Source organism: Ciconia boyciana, chromosome 8 (assembly GCF_034638445.1).
Source record: "Ciconia boyciana chromosome 8, ASM3463844v1, whole genome shotgun sequence".
NCBI lineage: Eukaryota > Metazoa > Chordata > Aves > Ciconiiformes > Ciconiidae > Ciconia > Ciconia boyciana.
In genome coordinates this window covers 35036453-35051829 of record NC_132941.1, presented here as the reverse complement: position 1 = coordinate 35051829, position 15377 = coordinate 35036453, and the positions used below count along the sequence as shown (strand labels likewise).

The following is a 15377-nucleotide window of genomic DNA, read 5'->3' as shown; positions in this document are numbered from 1 at the left end:
AGGCCTCAGGCACTGACAAAGTATCTCCAAGTGTTTGTTGTCTTTTCCGTCTTCTGGAGCAGAAAGCAGCAGGTTCAGCACATCCTTTGCTGTGATGACTCCTTCTGATGTTACTGAAGGCAAGAAAGGATCCAGATTTTTAAAGCAAGGATTACTGTTGAAGGCCTTGAACAAGGACAAGTGACTTGAGCTCCTTGTTCTGTAGTGTGTTGTGTGCGATGTTTATCATGCACTTGATCTCTCTGCCTTAATTTCCAGTTGCAACAAAGACCTAATAGTACTACATTATTATTTTTTCTTCTCTGTTCTATTGAAAACTCTTTTTATATCATCTTAGGGCTCAGTTTGGGACTGTTACCAGCCTGATTTGAACACCGCACATAGTAAAAGGTGGGTGGGTTTTTCCCCCTGCCCCCAGAACTCTATCATACTTACTTTAATCAAGAAAGTAGAGCCTAAGATTTCTTTGCTTATGTTTGATGTGTATTTGTTTGTAATAGATAGTCTTTTGTAAGGACCTGTTAACTGAGTTACTTTACTAAATCATATGGACTAACTGTCTTTTGATATAATCTTCTAAATTTGTCAGTTTTGGAGGTTTTGAAGCAGTATTTGAGAGCCAGAAGACTCCTGAGGATGAATGCTTGTCCCCCTTGACTTGAATGGAGCTAATGTTCATCCCATATTACATTATTAATTCTTTAATCATATGGTTTCCATGGAATAGCATCATTTTTTTTAATCTGAGTTCTTCAGAGCTGAGGTAATCAGTCTTCTTTTCTCAGCCCTAAATTCAGAAAATAGCAACTCAGCTACCTAAATAGACTTTGAAAAATTAGTTCCTTTTCTTTAACAGTCAAGCGTTAGTAAATAATAAAGATTATGGTAGACAATCCCTATCACAATGGTAAAGGATTACTGCTTTTGTACTTATTGCTTTAAAAAATTAGAACACCTTAATCTTTTAAAAATGATTTAGATTCAGAAAAACAAATTGCATTGAAGCTGACAAGATGCTTGCCAAGTTCCAGGAGATGTAATTTGGAACATCTGAGATATTAAACCTTGAATGCCTGAGTTCCTAATAGAAACAGGGACTCTATATTAACTCTTTCAGCTCTGCTGTAGTCTATAATGTATCAAGTGCACATTTTTGTGTCTTTCTTACAAAACCCAGGAGGCTGCTGCTGGGTTTCTGTACTGTCTCAGGGGTACAAGGTGAGAAATGAACTCCTGGCTTACTTGCTCCTGTCCCCTGAGAATGGAGGCCACCATAATACATAAATATATATTCCATAATCACTTTCATAAACTGATCATGCACTCTCTTTAAAATGAACTGTGTGTATTTTGGTCTGCCAAATACAATGTTGTGAGATGCATTCAGAATCTCACCATAATACTTAGACACCTTTGTATTCTCAGCCAGAATATATCCGTGATCCTACTCGTATCCTTATGTGTTTGTGCCAGCATGGCCATGTGAGTTTAGCAATTGGGATGCTTTGCTTTTTATCCTCCTGAGGTACTTAAAATAGTATTTGAAATACAGCAAGCATATTGTCTTATGGTTCTGCTACTAAACTATCTGAACTTAAACTCTACTCTAAACCTGCTAGTGACTACAGGAGTCTCTCTCTGTTAGTATTAATACTTTCTTACTCTATTGACAAAATTTCAGCTGATATGTCTTAGGGTCTAATTGTTCATGGGTTCAAAAATTGCTAGATCACAGACAACAAAGCTCTAATAACCCTCTGGTGTTTTTCAAACTGATGAAGTCTCAAATAACAACAAAAATTTTTTTTGGTTCTCTGAGTGCATCACCTTATTTTTCATAGTAGTGAATTTCACCATAGAATTGGTTTCAGAAGTCATCATCTTTTTTAAATGCTCTCTAAATACCTCTGTATTTGTCATTCTTCCTAGTTTGTATCATAGTTAATTCCTTAATAGTATTTGTCAGGATCATTACTGATAATATTAAATAACCAACTGAAGCTCTCATGTTCAAAAGGAGTAACTGCTGAGAAAACAGGATAACTGAAAAGCTCAAAATCTAAGGATGGCAGAGGAAATTTGTTATTTCTTTAAGGTCCTCTATTTTGAAGCTAGGAACCTTGTCTGTACTTAGCTTCGTATAACTCATGATTGAGCTATCCAGCAAGATTCCCCCCCGCCCCCCCCCTCTGGTTTTAAGATTTTAAAGTTTATTAAAAGCGCACCACCCCTGCAGAACTTTTTAATAGGTAAGTGTTATTCTATATTCAGCTTTGACTGTAGGGCCACTATCCCAGGAAGTATTTCTTTCCTTTATTATACTTCCCCCACATTACACGGATTCAGTCTGTTTTACCATGATGTCTCGGTTTATTTCTTCGTTGTCTGTTATCTTGCTATAAATATCATTCCATTTCTGACTGTAATGTCATCATATTTGTATTCTTATTGCTATTTTTACATCTCGAACTGCCCTCTCTGTTTGGACGTAGCTGTTAGTATATCTTCATTAGCATATTTTTATAGTCTCACAAATTAAAAGTAGTTTTAGAGACTGTGAGCCCTGTGTGCTCTTTAATATTTAATTTTCTTCTAGTAGTTTCAGACTTAGCCACTCAAGGCCAGTACTGAAAATCTTATCTGAAAGAATCACCTAAGAAAGGTCCGTTTTAACGAGAATACTTTTCAGTATTTACATTTACCGTTTCTTTTTACCACAAGTCTTTTTTCTGTCTGTTAATCTTCATTAGCTGCATCCTACTTTAATTTGCACTGTGCATCTCTCTCACCTGTGTATAAATATTACTTTATCCAGCAGTAACCTTACAATGACACCTAAGTGAACAAAGATTTTTTTTTTCCTATTCTTTCTTATTTCTTTCTGCCTCAAGGCCATGTTTCTTGTCCTAGCTTGCTGACCTCTTCCTTCTGTGCTCTCTGATGACAGGCCAGTCAATTTTTGTCTCATGCAATTCAACAGTTCCTGGGATTGTGTGAATCTCCAATTTTCTCAATTTTATTTTTCCTTTATCTGATTTGTGGTTCCTTCCTACCTCCCCTGTCCCCTTCTCCCTCTCCTTCATTTATGTTTTTTAATCTTTATGTTGTCCTCATCACCCATAGGTCTCAGCCCTTGGATTTTATCTTCCTTTATGCTTCCTCTGTGCATCTGGTCTCTTTTTTTGCTTGTCTGTTTGCTCTATGCAGCATTTCTGTTTCTCTGTGCAGCTATCTTGCCCTTTTACCAACTCTTTCTCTTGCCATGTTTGATCACTCCTCTGTCTTGTCTTTGTGCATGCATGCTCCAGGTCTTTGTGTTTGCAGGTATTTACAACTCACATCATGTCAAATTAATATTTTCTCTTCTTTCCTGTGTGTTCTCTTGGAAAAATTTCCGAATTTCTCCCATGTCTCCAGATGCATCTCTAGTCCTTAGTTCTTCTCTTCCATGATTTCTATCAGGTGATAGTGTTATGCTCCATCAGGTAACCACTTAAGGATGTGTCTTTATTCAGTTTTTTCAGCTAGTAACGTTTATTGTCACATTCTTTTGGGTCTCCTATAAAAACAGATGTAGCCCTGATATAAAAATATGGTCCATTATGATGTCATCTTTTTTTCCTCCTCTCTATCATTACATTTAACTCTCACAGACTTCCCATTTTGACACCTTCTGCTTATTGACTTTCCAAGAGACTGTATTTTTAAAATTTTCCCTAGCTAAAATCTTTTTTTTTAAAGTTTTGCAGTTAAACTGCTCATCAGCCATACCTGCAATATGCTCTCAAATACATGGCCTTTGTCTTACTCAAAAGTTCAATGCACCTAAGTAGATTCTGCAGGCTGGGAAATTTGACCACACCACAGTCTTTATGAACAAAGCTATCATCAACTAATAGACTTGGTTCCTGTTTCCATCTGCCATAGATTTTCCCTCAAGGAGGACAAATTTCATGCCAAATTCCCTGTTCAGCATTATTTGTTGTATTGTTACACAACATGTTGCTTTCACTTTATCTTCAGAAAAATAAATTAACTTTTGTTGGATGCTTTCATTATTAGTCTGAAATCTGAATCTCTTTTCATGGGATATACATTGAAACAATTTTTGTTTTCTAGTCATAGTTTGTCACAAACACAATTGTTAAATTAAAAACTGTGTTCATCCCATAATATTTGGGGACTGTTGTTTTTTTTTTTCCCCTCAGCTGGTCATAAGAGGCTTAAAACATAGACTCATGGTCCTCTATATAAATCATTCTGCATAAATGATATACCATATAGTGTACTTTATTTTTTGTCAGTGAGGTGTAGGCTACTTTAATTAGATGTAGTGGAAGTTTCCATTGTGAATCTTTTCATACCTGTATGGATGGAACAATAGAAATCAGTGGTAAGGGTAGCATATTACAAGTCAAACATGCTCAGATTTTAAAATTAAAAACCTACTAATTTCACTTTTTTCTTCCTCTGGATTTGTATGGAAGCTCAGGTACATGGAAATTCTAACACAAATCTGTGTTTTGTCTAAATTCTACCTCAGAAACAATGGGAAGAAAATTATAGTAGTTAAAATGCTAAAAATTATTTGGTTTCAAGAACAGAATCAAGGCATAATCTGTAATGAATGCTGGTTTTGCTGGAGTCAGAAGATAAGCTGTTGCTCCAGACAATGTAGAAAGGTTCATTCTCAAAAACCCATTTGTCTATAACTTTGCAAACACGGTGTGAGCTTGTGTTAGTTAGATGAAGTGGAAATTGTTTCAAAGGATGAAATATGTATTTTTAAATTAATAACTTTGCCATACTCTTCTGAATAACTGTATGCAAGCATTTAGGAAAAGTAAATATGTTTTCCAGTCAAATCTGCTCATGGCCCCATTACTGTAATATATCTTTTTAATATCATTCTTGCTGCCAAAGATAAAGCTGATAAAGACTGGCAGTAATGAGATAACCACGGGGGCTCCAGTGCATCTCTGCAAGCTTTGAGAAAGTGCGGGTACAGCACATCACAGGTTTTGACCCAAATGGTGAATATTTGAACACCTACTTGGAAGAAAAATCTATGAACAAAAAATGAACTTATCTGTGCCTGCTTCTCATTGGTTTTGTGCTGTATATGTACTCAGTGCTAGGTGACTGCTGCCTTTGCTTACCTTTGTTTAGCCAGTAAGGCTTTGCATAAAGTCATGAAGACTGTGGACATGCAAAGGAAGAGTCAGCCCTTCCATTACCACCATTACTGCTCCCCAAGGGTTTCTTTCCTCCTAAAGCAGCCTGAAAGAGTTATTGCTTGGCAAGTACACAGAAGCCAAGTATCCTCATGTGGTATAAAGAAAAGCAAATATTCTTTCCTCTTGGCGGAGCTGATCAGGAAGAATCTTCTGGTATGAGATGGTTAAGGTGATCTTTAAGGTGTTCTTTAGTGCCTACACAGGCTGTGGCACTGTTTGTGCATGTAAAATGCACTATGACAAGAAGGTCCTCAGACCTGTAAGGATTTTGCTTTATTTATGTATTTATGTTGCAATTTAAAATTAGTGCTGTAGGCAGAAAAGGACTGGTTTGAAAGTGATTATGTTTGAGGCTGAGGCAAGACTAGTATCATCTTCTGTCCTTTAAAACCGGACAGGATTTTTAAGGAATTTAAGAGAAGAGACTGCACGTATGTGAACAGATGAAAAGATGGATAATGGACAGGGTAACCTTTGACGTGGATATACCTTTCCAAGTTCACAGAGTTTAAAAATCTGTAACCTATGTAAAATAACAGCCTTGCAGTGCGATTGGCAACTTTGTGCCAGAGACAATGAATCAGTATTAAAACCATAAGTTCATGAAAATCAAAGTCGTCTCTTGACCCTACAGCTGGTTCCTTCAGTTCAGCATTTATGCCATGATACTTCAGCTATCATGCTATCAAGACAAAACATGTTTCTTATAAAAGAGGAAATTAGGAACGTATAAATTGTACTTTCACAGTTTGGTGTGTGCGTGTTAGCTAAAAAGTTTGCAACTTTCTTTAATGATACAGTTACCATCTGCTGTTTATACCTACCAAAAGATCAAACTCTTGAAAACTCTGTGCAATTTGTATAAAGTTAAACTGAACTTCCAGTACAAGCTGAAGTTGGAGCTTAAGGTATTGTTTCTGAGCAGAACCAGGAGGGCACAATGTGTGAGACTAGTGTTATATACTGAAATGTCTTACACCCTGACTGTGGAATGGCTGCTCATTATAAGAATAGGGAGCAATCATCCATGCTGAAAATAGGTTTATTTACCAAGGGGCTATGCCTGACAAGCCATTTTCAACCTTCATATCTATGTCTAGTCAACCCCATCTAGACATTCTAAACAAACAGAAAACTTAAACTGCTGAATTGTTTGAGGTGATTTCTTCTCTTAATGGGAGGCAGGAGGAGAACCAAAGCAAACCAACCAAAAAAACCCCAAGCTCCAAATGCTGGCCATTTCTGATGAATTTTAGTTTGTTCTCTGTAGTTTGGCTCTTTCAGGAGTACAGTTCTTAACAAAGCATTACAAAATTGTCTCTAATTAGGTGATACATTTTAATAGAATATAGATGTACAAAGCTGTTATCTTCAGAAAGAAATCCAGTGCCTAAGTGAGCAAAATTTGGTTATTCTTTTCAAAGATTTCATTGGGTCTTCAAAGTCAGCTCAGCATGTGGCTTTGGTAAAATTTTCAGTACAAGATTTCTGAGAGGTTATGTTCTTTAGTTAACGTTAGATTTATGTCTTTACGGAAATGTTGCTTTCTGACAGCTGTGCAATTATCTGGTGTCACCACTGTGCCATGTAGTTAAATGGTCAACAGTTACCATGTTTATAAATAGTATGTGACATTTGAGCTTTGAAAAGTAAATCCTTACTGAATGCTTTTGGAAGAGTTCCATATACAGTACTTTAGTTTTATGCATCATTCAGTGGAATATGCATTAAATGGAATGGCAATAGAGATTGAATATAATAAGCATTACCTATAAAATAGGAATAAGATTAAACAGAAATCCCAAGGCATTACATTGAAATTATTAAGGCTAGAACAATAAGCAATGTCACATATATTACAGTAGTTACTCAAGAACATTACAGATGTGTAGCCAGGAGGAGCTGCAGTGTATAGTTCCTCTTCTCCCACTCTTCCTTATAATTTTCTCATCTTAAATGTTTCTCTTGATTAACGTTAAATTTTTATGTAGGTTTTCTTCAGTGTAGTTTTTTTCTGATCACCTATGACCTAAGTAACAGGCAATTAGTGCAGTACAAACTTTAAAATATATTATTAGTATATTTCAGTTTGGGTTATTATCAAATCATATTGTGCAAAATGTCATGTACACCTTCTAATTAGCAATCCTCAACTGTAAGGGTGTGTGCTAAAAGCTGGTGAAGGTTTGGGTCATATTTACTCCTGTTTCCTTGACATGTTTTACTATAGCAACTGAAAATGGAACTCAGTTGTGGACGGTATTTGGGAATTTGTTCTGGGATTAATTTTTCTGTTTTTCCTCTTTTTCTTTTTTCCCCCTCTTTTTTTCCTTTATTAGGTTGAGTTATTTAGCTTGTGGAGGAACTGAGACAGAGGTCAAGAAAGGACCATCTCATATTGTTTGGACAGAGACCACAAATGAAATATTACAGAGTTTGTAGGGAACAAGAACACTGGATAGCTATCCCAGACTAATGACCAGACATCTGAGTAGAAGAGTATAAAGATCTATATGACCAATTTGGCCTATCTTTTGTAGGAGATTCAAGCTGAATATGCCAGGTTTATAGGCTTATACTACTAGAGGAGCGCAGAACAGTTAAAATACCGTCCAATCTCATGATAGCCTTTCAATAATTACTTGTGCTTCATCAGTACCACTGAGGAAAGACTAGCTTTTCTTAGCAGTGCAGTTCTGCAGAATAGTAACAAGGAAATATCAAGCTTCATGTTTTAACGTAACAGTGCATGATAACTTGAAAAAATGTCCCCACTGAGTGAGGTTTTTTAGTAACGTGTTTATAGAGTGTAGACCAAGAATGAAGTAATATGCACAGTGAATGATCAAGAAACGTGGATGTTAAAAGTAAGTTATGCTTCTGGTTCATTAACTACTTGTACAAAGCTAATATGTACCAAGATTCGGAATTGACAGCTTCTGTTCTAAGTGTAGGGAAATTAACTCTATCATTGACATGAGGTAGTGATCACTGAAAGATAAGGACTCACTGAGCCTCCTAAGTGTTTTTTAAAAAGTATGTATGTGCACATTTCTAGGAAGCTGTTCAGAAAAAGGAAGAATATAGAATTTCTGGCAAAACCTTCTTTTTAACCTTACTTTTTAAAAGTACAAATTCTTCATGGAGAATGATGTTCAGTAAGAAAGGGTCAGATTCAATGGATTTTCTGATCTGAAAAAGTTTGTCATGGAACCTCTTTAAATTCCTGTTTTACCATTTAGAGAAGGAAGAATTTCATATTTCACTTTGAAATGACATTTAGAAATTTTAATTAACCTCTATTAAATGAGAAAAGTAAACTTACAGTCCTGATTCAGTTTACTGTAACTGAGTTTTTTCTCTTCCAGATTCTTAGTCCAAAATGTCTTAGTTTTATGACTTTTCATCTAGAGTTGGGAAGTTGTACTGTGGTCTGGAAAATTTCGTTTTAATCCCTGTACTAACGGTACCATTAGCAATTAAGCTTCGGAAACAATATCTGTTTGGAGTATTCTTTAGTACACTATAAGTATTATAAGGAGATTTTAAAAAATTATTTTTATAAATACTTTATTGTGTCTAGTAATGCTTATTTATTTATTTATTTATAATCTATTAAACATTATAGGATTTATGTTTCTCTGGAGATATTGAGCCAAGAGGTATTTATTTAAAATGCAAAGAAAAGAAAGGTTCTAATGAAGTGCAAGAATCTCAGTAACTGCTACAGAGAAATTGTTTTTCTGTGAAGTTCTATTACCTATGCAAGTAACTCCTGGATGTGAACTGCACTATTTTAATTGAAGAAGTTTCTAAATATAAATCAGGTATCTAGGGGGATATAAACTGAACCCATCTGCTCTACCAGAATTGACTTTTTCATATCTTCCGTCTTAACTTATTTGTATCCAAGACATACACAAAGCTTCTCAGATAAACAGGTGCACTTTGATACTATCCAATTAATTACTGTCAGATGTATTGCATTGGAAACTTGGTCTGTATCTCTTCTTTGGGATCTAAACCAGTTCCCTGATTCCTCGGATGTTTTCCTGAGCATTTAAATCAAGAACAAAGCCATTTTTAAAAATATAAGTCCATCTTCTGCAATGAAAATCAGCAGCTGGAGCTAGGTTTGGCTCAGGCTTACAAAATGCTATGAAGATAGCGACTTTTTTTTTCCCCATTGCTGTTTTGTTATAATAGATTTCAAAATGGTTCTGAAGAATTGTTCTTATTTTTTGTGGGGGGAAGAAAAGACAGTAGTTAAATAATTTCTCCAACGATGTGAAGGGGAAAAAAAAAAGCTGCTTTTGGAAGCAGGTCACTGGCTAAAACCTTGCTTGGGACAATAAGCACTGGAAACAGTTTTCTTTTGAAACCTGTCCAGTGGCAAATGTAAAGTGAGCAGGCAATGAATTGTAAGGGCCGAGACTGATCCCTTATGAAAGATTTGCAAAGAGCTGAGATTTAGACATGATTACTTCTCCAAGCCCTTCTTTACTTATACCTTCATTATGAATAATAAAAAAAAAAAAAAGAAAAAAAGCAGTTTATCTGTCATTGTCATGCTGGTTGCTTTAGAAATATGAAGGGAAAGATGACAAATGACCTCAGAAGAACCAGAGATTTGTGATATTTACCTGTGATGAAGGCGTATCTATTTTTTTTACTTATTTCATAGTAGTAAAGCTGACCTTGAGTATTTCCTAACCTCATCCCCCACCATCCTGGTCTCTAAAAAGAACTCGGGTCTCCTGCAGGCTCTTTCTTCAGATGTTCACCAGCTAGCTCGCTCTGTGCCTAGTTTTCTACTGTAAGCATCCTGGGGGCTGGCCATTGGCAGTCTGCCTGGTTGGCAGGGGTCTGCAGTGGGGTTGCAAGCTGGAAGACAGCTGCATAGGAGGACCTTTGTAACAGGGCCTGGTTCCCAGAGCTGTGGTCTCAAGATGGTCAGGTGTATCTGCCGGTGCCTCCAAGGAGCACTCACTGAGTTGCAGGTGTATCTGCTCTCTGCTGCCAGCTTGTAATTAGTCATTGGTTGGCAACAACTTTGGTTTTGTGTTCTTTCGGTATCTCTTTAGGACACTCTTTCCAAATTATTTTCTAACTGTGAACTCCCCAGTTTACCCTCTCATTCTTTTTTTTTTTTTTCTGAAAAGCTATGATGCTCTTTATCCTCACCATTAAGGTAAAGGATGTGCAAGTAATACCCTTTACTACTTTTGATATCCCTCCTAGCAAAACACTCTGGTGGTTCTTTTATATCATGGATTTCAGGGCGGCAGCCCTTGTTTCTAAAAATGTAGACACAACAGGACCATCTGTGTTTGCCATCTGCAAGACATTTCCTTCTAGGATCCCAGGGTTGGTTACAGGGCTTCCAGACATTCCTACTGCCTGTCCCCCTGGGTACACAGTAAGGAGACAACAGGTTTGTAACTATAACACAGATGCATGTAAGCCTAAACTCTTCAGCACATCCTGCTGTCACTGGAACACAGTCTGCCCATGTCTGTTCAAACAGCCACCAACATCTCTCTAAGTTGTGTCCAGCCACTCATCCCTGCATTCCTTTCTACACAACCTGCCTTTTGCTGTTAATACCAAGGTGCTGGCCCTGGCAAAGCAGCCAGATATTGTGGAAAAGAGCCCGTCCCTATTACTAGCCAGCCATTATACACTTGGAAATGTTTTCAGTTTCAGATTTTTTGAGAAGGTCAGGAAAGGATTGTTTCTGTTCTATTTTTTTTTTTTTTCAGCAAGAATTGCTTTATTTCTGAACATAGCAGTATTTATGGCTTACTTTCCTAACTTCTCCTTTTAATCCTGCAACTGCCATTAGATAAAATAATGAACCAATTCACTTATTCATAAAGGCAATATAAATATTTGTTCTCCGCTCTATTCCAATAAAATAATGTTGTCATGGATTATTGCCAGTAAATTATTTTAAGTTATACATTTAAAAGTAAACAAAGCCATACACATGAAAATATCTTTGGTCATTTTTCATGAAGCATCTTATTCTTTTCTTTTATCATTGTTGGTATGAGATCTGAAATCTTAATGCTCATATTTAGATTTTCAGTGTCTCCCTATTTCATTTCTACTGCAAGTGCTTTCTACTGAGAAATTATAAGCAGTTTTCTACATTCACTGCTTCCCTTCCCCTCTTCCCACTCTGGCCCGATTCTGATAATATCATTTATATGTTGTCATTAATAGTGGTCAACTGAGTGAATTATAATTCTCTTGTTTGGGTTCTGCATTTTAACATTTGACTGTTGAAATGTAGCTGGGGAGGAAGAAGGGCATACAGTCTCAAAACCCCCTCTTTTTTCCAAATTTGTAAAAGCTATTTGCTAGTCTAAGAGAAAATAAAGGAACGATGCTCTTTAATTTCCAGTGCAGTTTATCTCAAAAGCAGATTTTCTATTTGATAGAAATGTTGTGAGGCATTACTCCTGAGTGTCAACTAGACCCTATGTACATATGAAGTATATAAAGAACTAGGATATTTTGCACCTATATTAACAATTTTTCCACATAAAAAACCCCTTAACATATTTTAGCACATGAATCCTGCCCCAATAGATGGCAGAGCTTTTCCTCAGCTGCAGTGATCACACAAATTACTAGCCTACTTTCTTTAATATAGGGTACATTTATGAAATAGGCTGTAATAGATCCTTCAGGATGTTTCACAGATTTTTTTTTTCTTTTTGAACGGATGGAGGCACAAGCTTAAACAAATGGCAAGATCTTGAACAGCTTGAATAATTAAAAACTAATTAAAAATGGGTGACCATAATCTCCCAAGTGCTGATAGTTTTTCCTCTTTAAAGAAAAAGGAACTCCATAAGTTACAGACATGTCATTTCTTTCTTATTCCAAGAATTCTGAATAAATTTTCTTACGATATCACAGGTCTCCAGGACCTTGCTCTTCACATTGCTTAACTTCCATGAGCCTCCACCAATACACCTCTAATACACCAGGGCTATCAGAAGGTTGAAACCTCTGAGATGTGTCTTTCAGTAGTTCATTTTAGGATTCTTTAGGACAGCAAGTCTGTAAATATGGTACAAAATCTGAAGCACAAAATGCAAGATGTTTCTGCTTCCTCTCAGCATGTCTGGGTTTAGAATAATGCTTCATGCTATGTGTTGCAGCTCTAAACAGAAGATATTTATAGATATTTAAACCTGCCTACCTACGGTTATGTTTCTAAATACATTTCAAGCTTTTAGAGTGCAGAGCCATTGACTTCTGTAGGAGGTGCTGAATGGTCTAGCACACTGATGACTAAAGATAAACTCTTAGCAACCTAAATTTAGGCACCTCATTTTAAAAAATTTGGCCCAGATATGTGAATCCAGAAGAATGAGTTACAATAATTCATTTCAAATTCCCTGGCTCTTGTGGCTCCCCAGACTTAGCACTTATTCATACAAATTGCTCACTGTTGCGGATAAATCACAAAATGTAGCCAATGCAATAACTCTGCACCTGAGCATTATTTAGTTCTGCTTTGCTAATGTTGGCAGCACTTTGCTTTTCCTCTATATGTTACAGCACCTGGCTATTTTGGCTTTGCCTGAATATGTTAGAGGGGTGAATAGGGAGAAAATCTACAAGTTTTTGCCCTCACTTTCATTACCACTAGCTTTCCTAAAAGCTGCGATTCCTCAGTTAGGTGGTCAGTTTAATTTTCCTGCCAGCTTAAAAGAAACTCAAGGCAGACAATTTCCAAGGGAGACAATTTTTCACTGCATGCTTAGGAGAGGATTATCTTGCTAGAAGTGTTGCCTCTAGTGGTTCTCATCTGCTTTGACACCAGGGATAGTTAATTTCCCATCATGCTGTTTATGATGGTGATGAGAAATACTGTGCCCTGTCTGTGCTGATTTTTCTCTTTCGACTTCTTTGTGGTTTCTCTTTTGGGATTTTTGTTTCTTTAAAGGAGTACTTCACTTTGTGGACATAAGAAATAGATTGAGGTATGAGTGTTGCCCACAATTTTCTCTTAGGTTTGTGTAGGCTGCACAAATGAGTAAAGTTTTAAACCACAGTTACTCAGGCAAGTAATTTATACTTTTTTTTTTTTTAAACACAGTATAAACTAAAAGTAGTGTTAAAAATGTTGGTGTTGTCTACTTAGCCAGTTTTCGGTTTATTTTTTTCTAGGATCAGGTAACAGTACTCCCTTTGCCTATATTAAAGATGGATATCTTGTCATTTCACTGCAGCCTTATAAGTTGTGGGCGTTTATTCTAAGCCAGTCATCTGTAGTCAGTGTCATGAGAGAAGGTGATTCATCCCATCTGACGCTAAATATCTGAGAGGCTTATTATGCAAATGTGTTCTGGAGAGGAAGGTGGTTGATGATGTTCCTGCCCAGCCCAGTGCCGCAGTCTACAGAGCCTCTTTGTACCAGTGCAATTGTTTTTGAGGCCACACACAGGGTGCAGAAATTATGCAGGTTAAAAACCAGTAACTAGAAGTATTTTGTTCATCTGTGTTTGATTTTTTAACCAGGTTCATTTCAGTGATTCATAGAGCCATTTGTAACACAGCAATAATATCTGTTCCATAAATGGGGTCATATTGGCACAGAAGAAGTGGCTGAAGGCAGGGACATTCAAAACTTTGTGTAATGAACTGCCTCCTGAAATACATGTGTGCACTGGGACTGTCCTGTTTTATTAGGTGAGATGAATTCACAATAGTTGTTTAACCATGTATTAAGCAGGACATTAGCAATATCATTATCACTGTAGTGTACACATCTTGATGCTTGATAATGCTTTATTAGACTATAAAGTATCTTGAAGTGAGCTTATCTATGTCAAACAAAGGGGCAGTTAGAAATTTCTATGTATATTGCCAAATCCTTCCGCTGAGGTCCTCAGTACTAGTAGTGCTGTTTGTGCTAGCAGTCTTTCCCAGTTTTAGTGTCTTAGTGAACCATGAGAGTTATATGTGTATGGATAAATATGCTGTCTGCTGAGATGGGCTGTTTCTTTATAATATGTAGTGATTATCCAAGACCACACCAGGAAACTAGAAAAAGTGTCCATGCAAATCATAACTTTCTCTTGGGTTTTATGTAAATATGAAGAGAGGATGATTCATATGGACTTCACTTGAGTGTTTCAGAGTGGTGTTTTCCATTGAACAGGTTAGCTAACGGTTAAACTAGCAGAGTTGTAATGAGGCAGAGGCAGTACATTTTGGGAGGCATACTGAAAAGAAACCCAGCCTACTAGGATGCATTAGATATATCATACAGAAGTTAAATCTCATGAACTGCATGTTCTGTATGCAGTTGTTCATCACAGGATCCCTTATCATGCTCCAGTATGCTTTTGTGGTACATGGAGGGAATATCTTCATGGTACAGGGTACTTTGGTTTAGATACTGAAGTCAGAGGAATGTGACTACCACCGATAAGATACTGTTCCATGAAGCTGTAGTGGAAGAGATAAAAAGAACTATACTGAAACAATGCCAACAGCAATGAAAGCAATCAAAATGAGCTTTATAGTACCTTTTTCTGTAAGTCTTTCTGGAACATGTTTCACATGTTTTATTTATTTTTATTATTATATTTCTTTTTATTTTTGTAGGCTGTGGAAACCAACCTTGCATCAAAGGATAGTCACTGGGTCTATGTAAATGAGGTAAGAAAGTCAAAAGAGACAACATAGCTTGGTACATTGACTCATCACCATCTTTTGTTTCATATGCTTTGACACACCAAACTGAGCATACACTTAGCATTTTTGCTTTTTGAATGGTACAAGATGCAAGCTCTGTGGTGTCGTTGCTTGTCTGTCTCAGTTGAATTGGCATAGGTTGAATACCAAAGGTCAAAATAAAGCTTCCAGTATACCTCATAACAGCTGGGAGACTTTATTTTTACCTTCATGTTGACCCTACTTCATTAACAATTTAGGAAGCAGAGAATAACTCAAAAGAAACCTCAAATGCATGCATCTATATCTGCCAGAATCTCACTCTTCACTGCTATGAAAGCCTGCACTCAGATACCAGGAGAGGAAAGAGCGCTGAGGCTAGTTGCAGGCTTAGCTCATTCGAATATGCGTTTACATGATACACAGGGTTTTTTTCTC

General features: G+C 36.7%; 1 protein-coding gene across 8 annotated transcripts in view; it reads left to right on the top strand.

The window, feature by feature from the left end:
- GRID1 (glutamate ionotropic receptor delta type subunit 1) overlaps positions 1 to 15377 on the top strand; it is a 558755-nt gene that overhangs the window by 416047 nt on the left and 127331 nt on the right. For all 8 annotated transcript variants that reach the window (XM_072870424.1, XM_072870426.1, XM_072870431.1 and 5 more), the window contains one exon: positions 14871 to 14924. In XM_072870424.1, coding sequence (XP_072726525.1) covers positions 14871 to 14924 — 54 coding nt within the window. The remainder of the gene's footprint in view (positions 1 to 14870; positions 14925 to 15377) is intronic.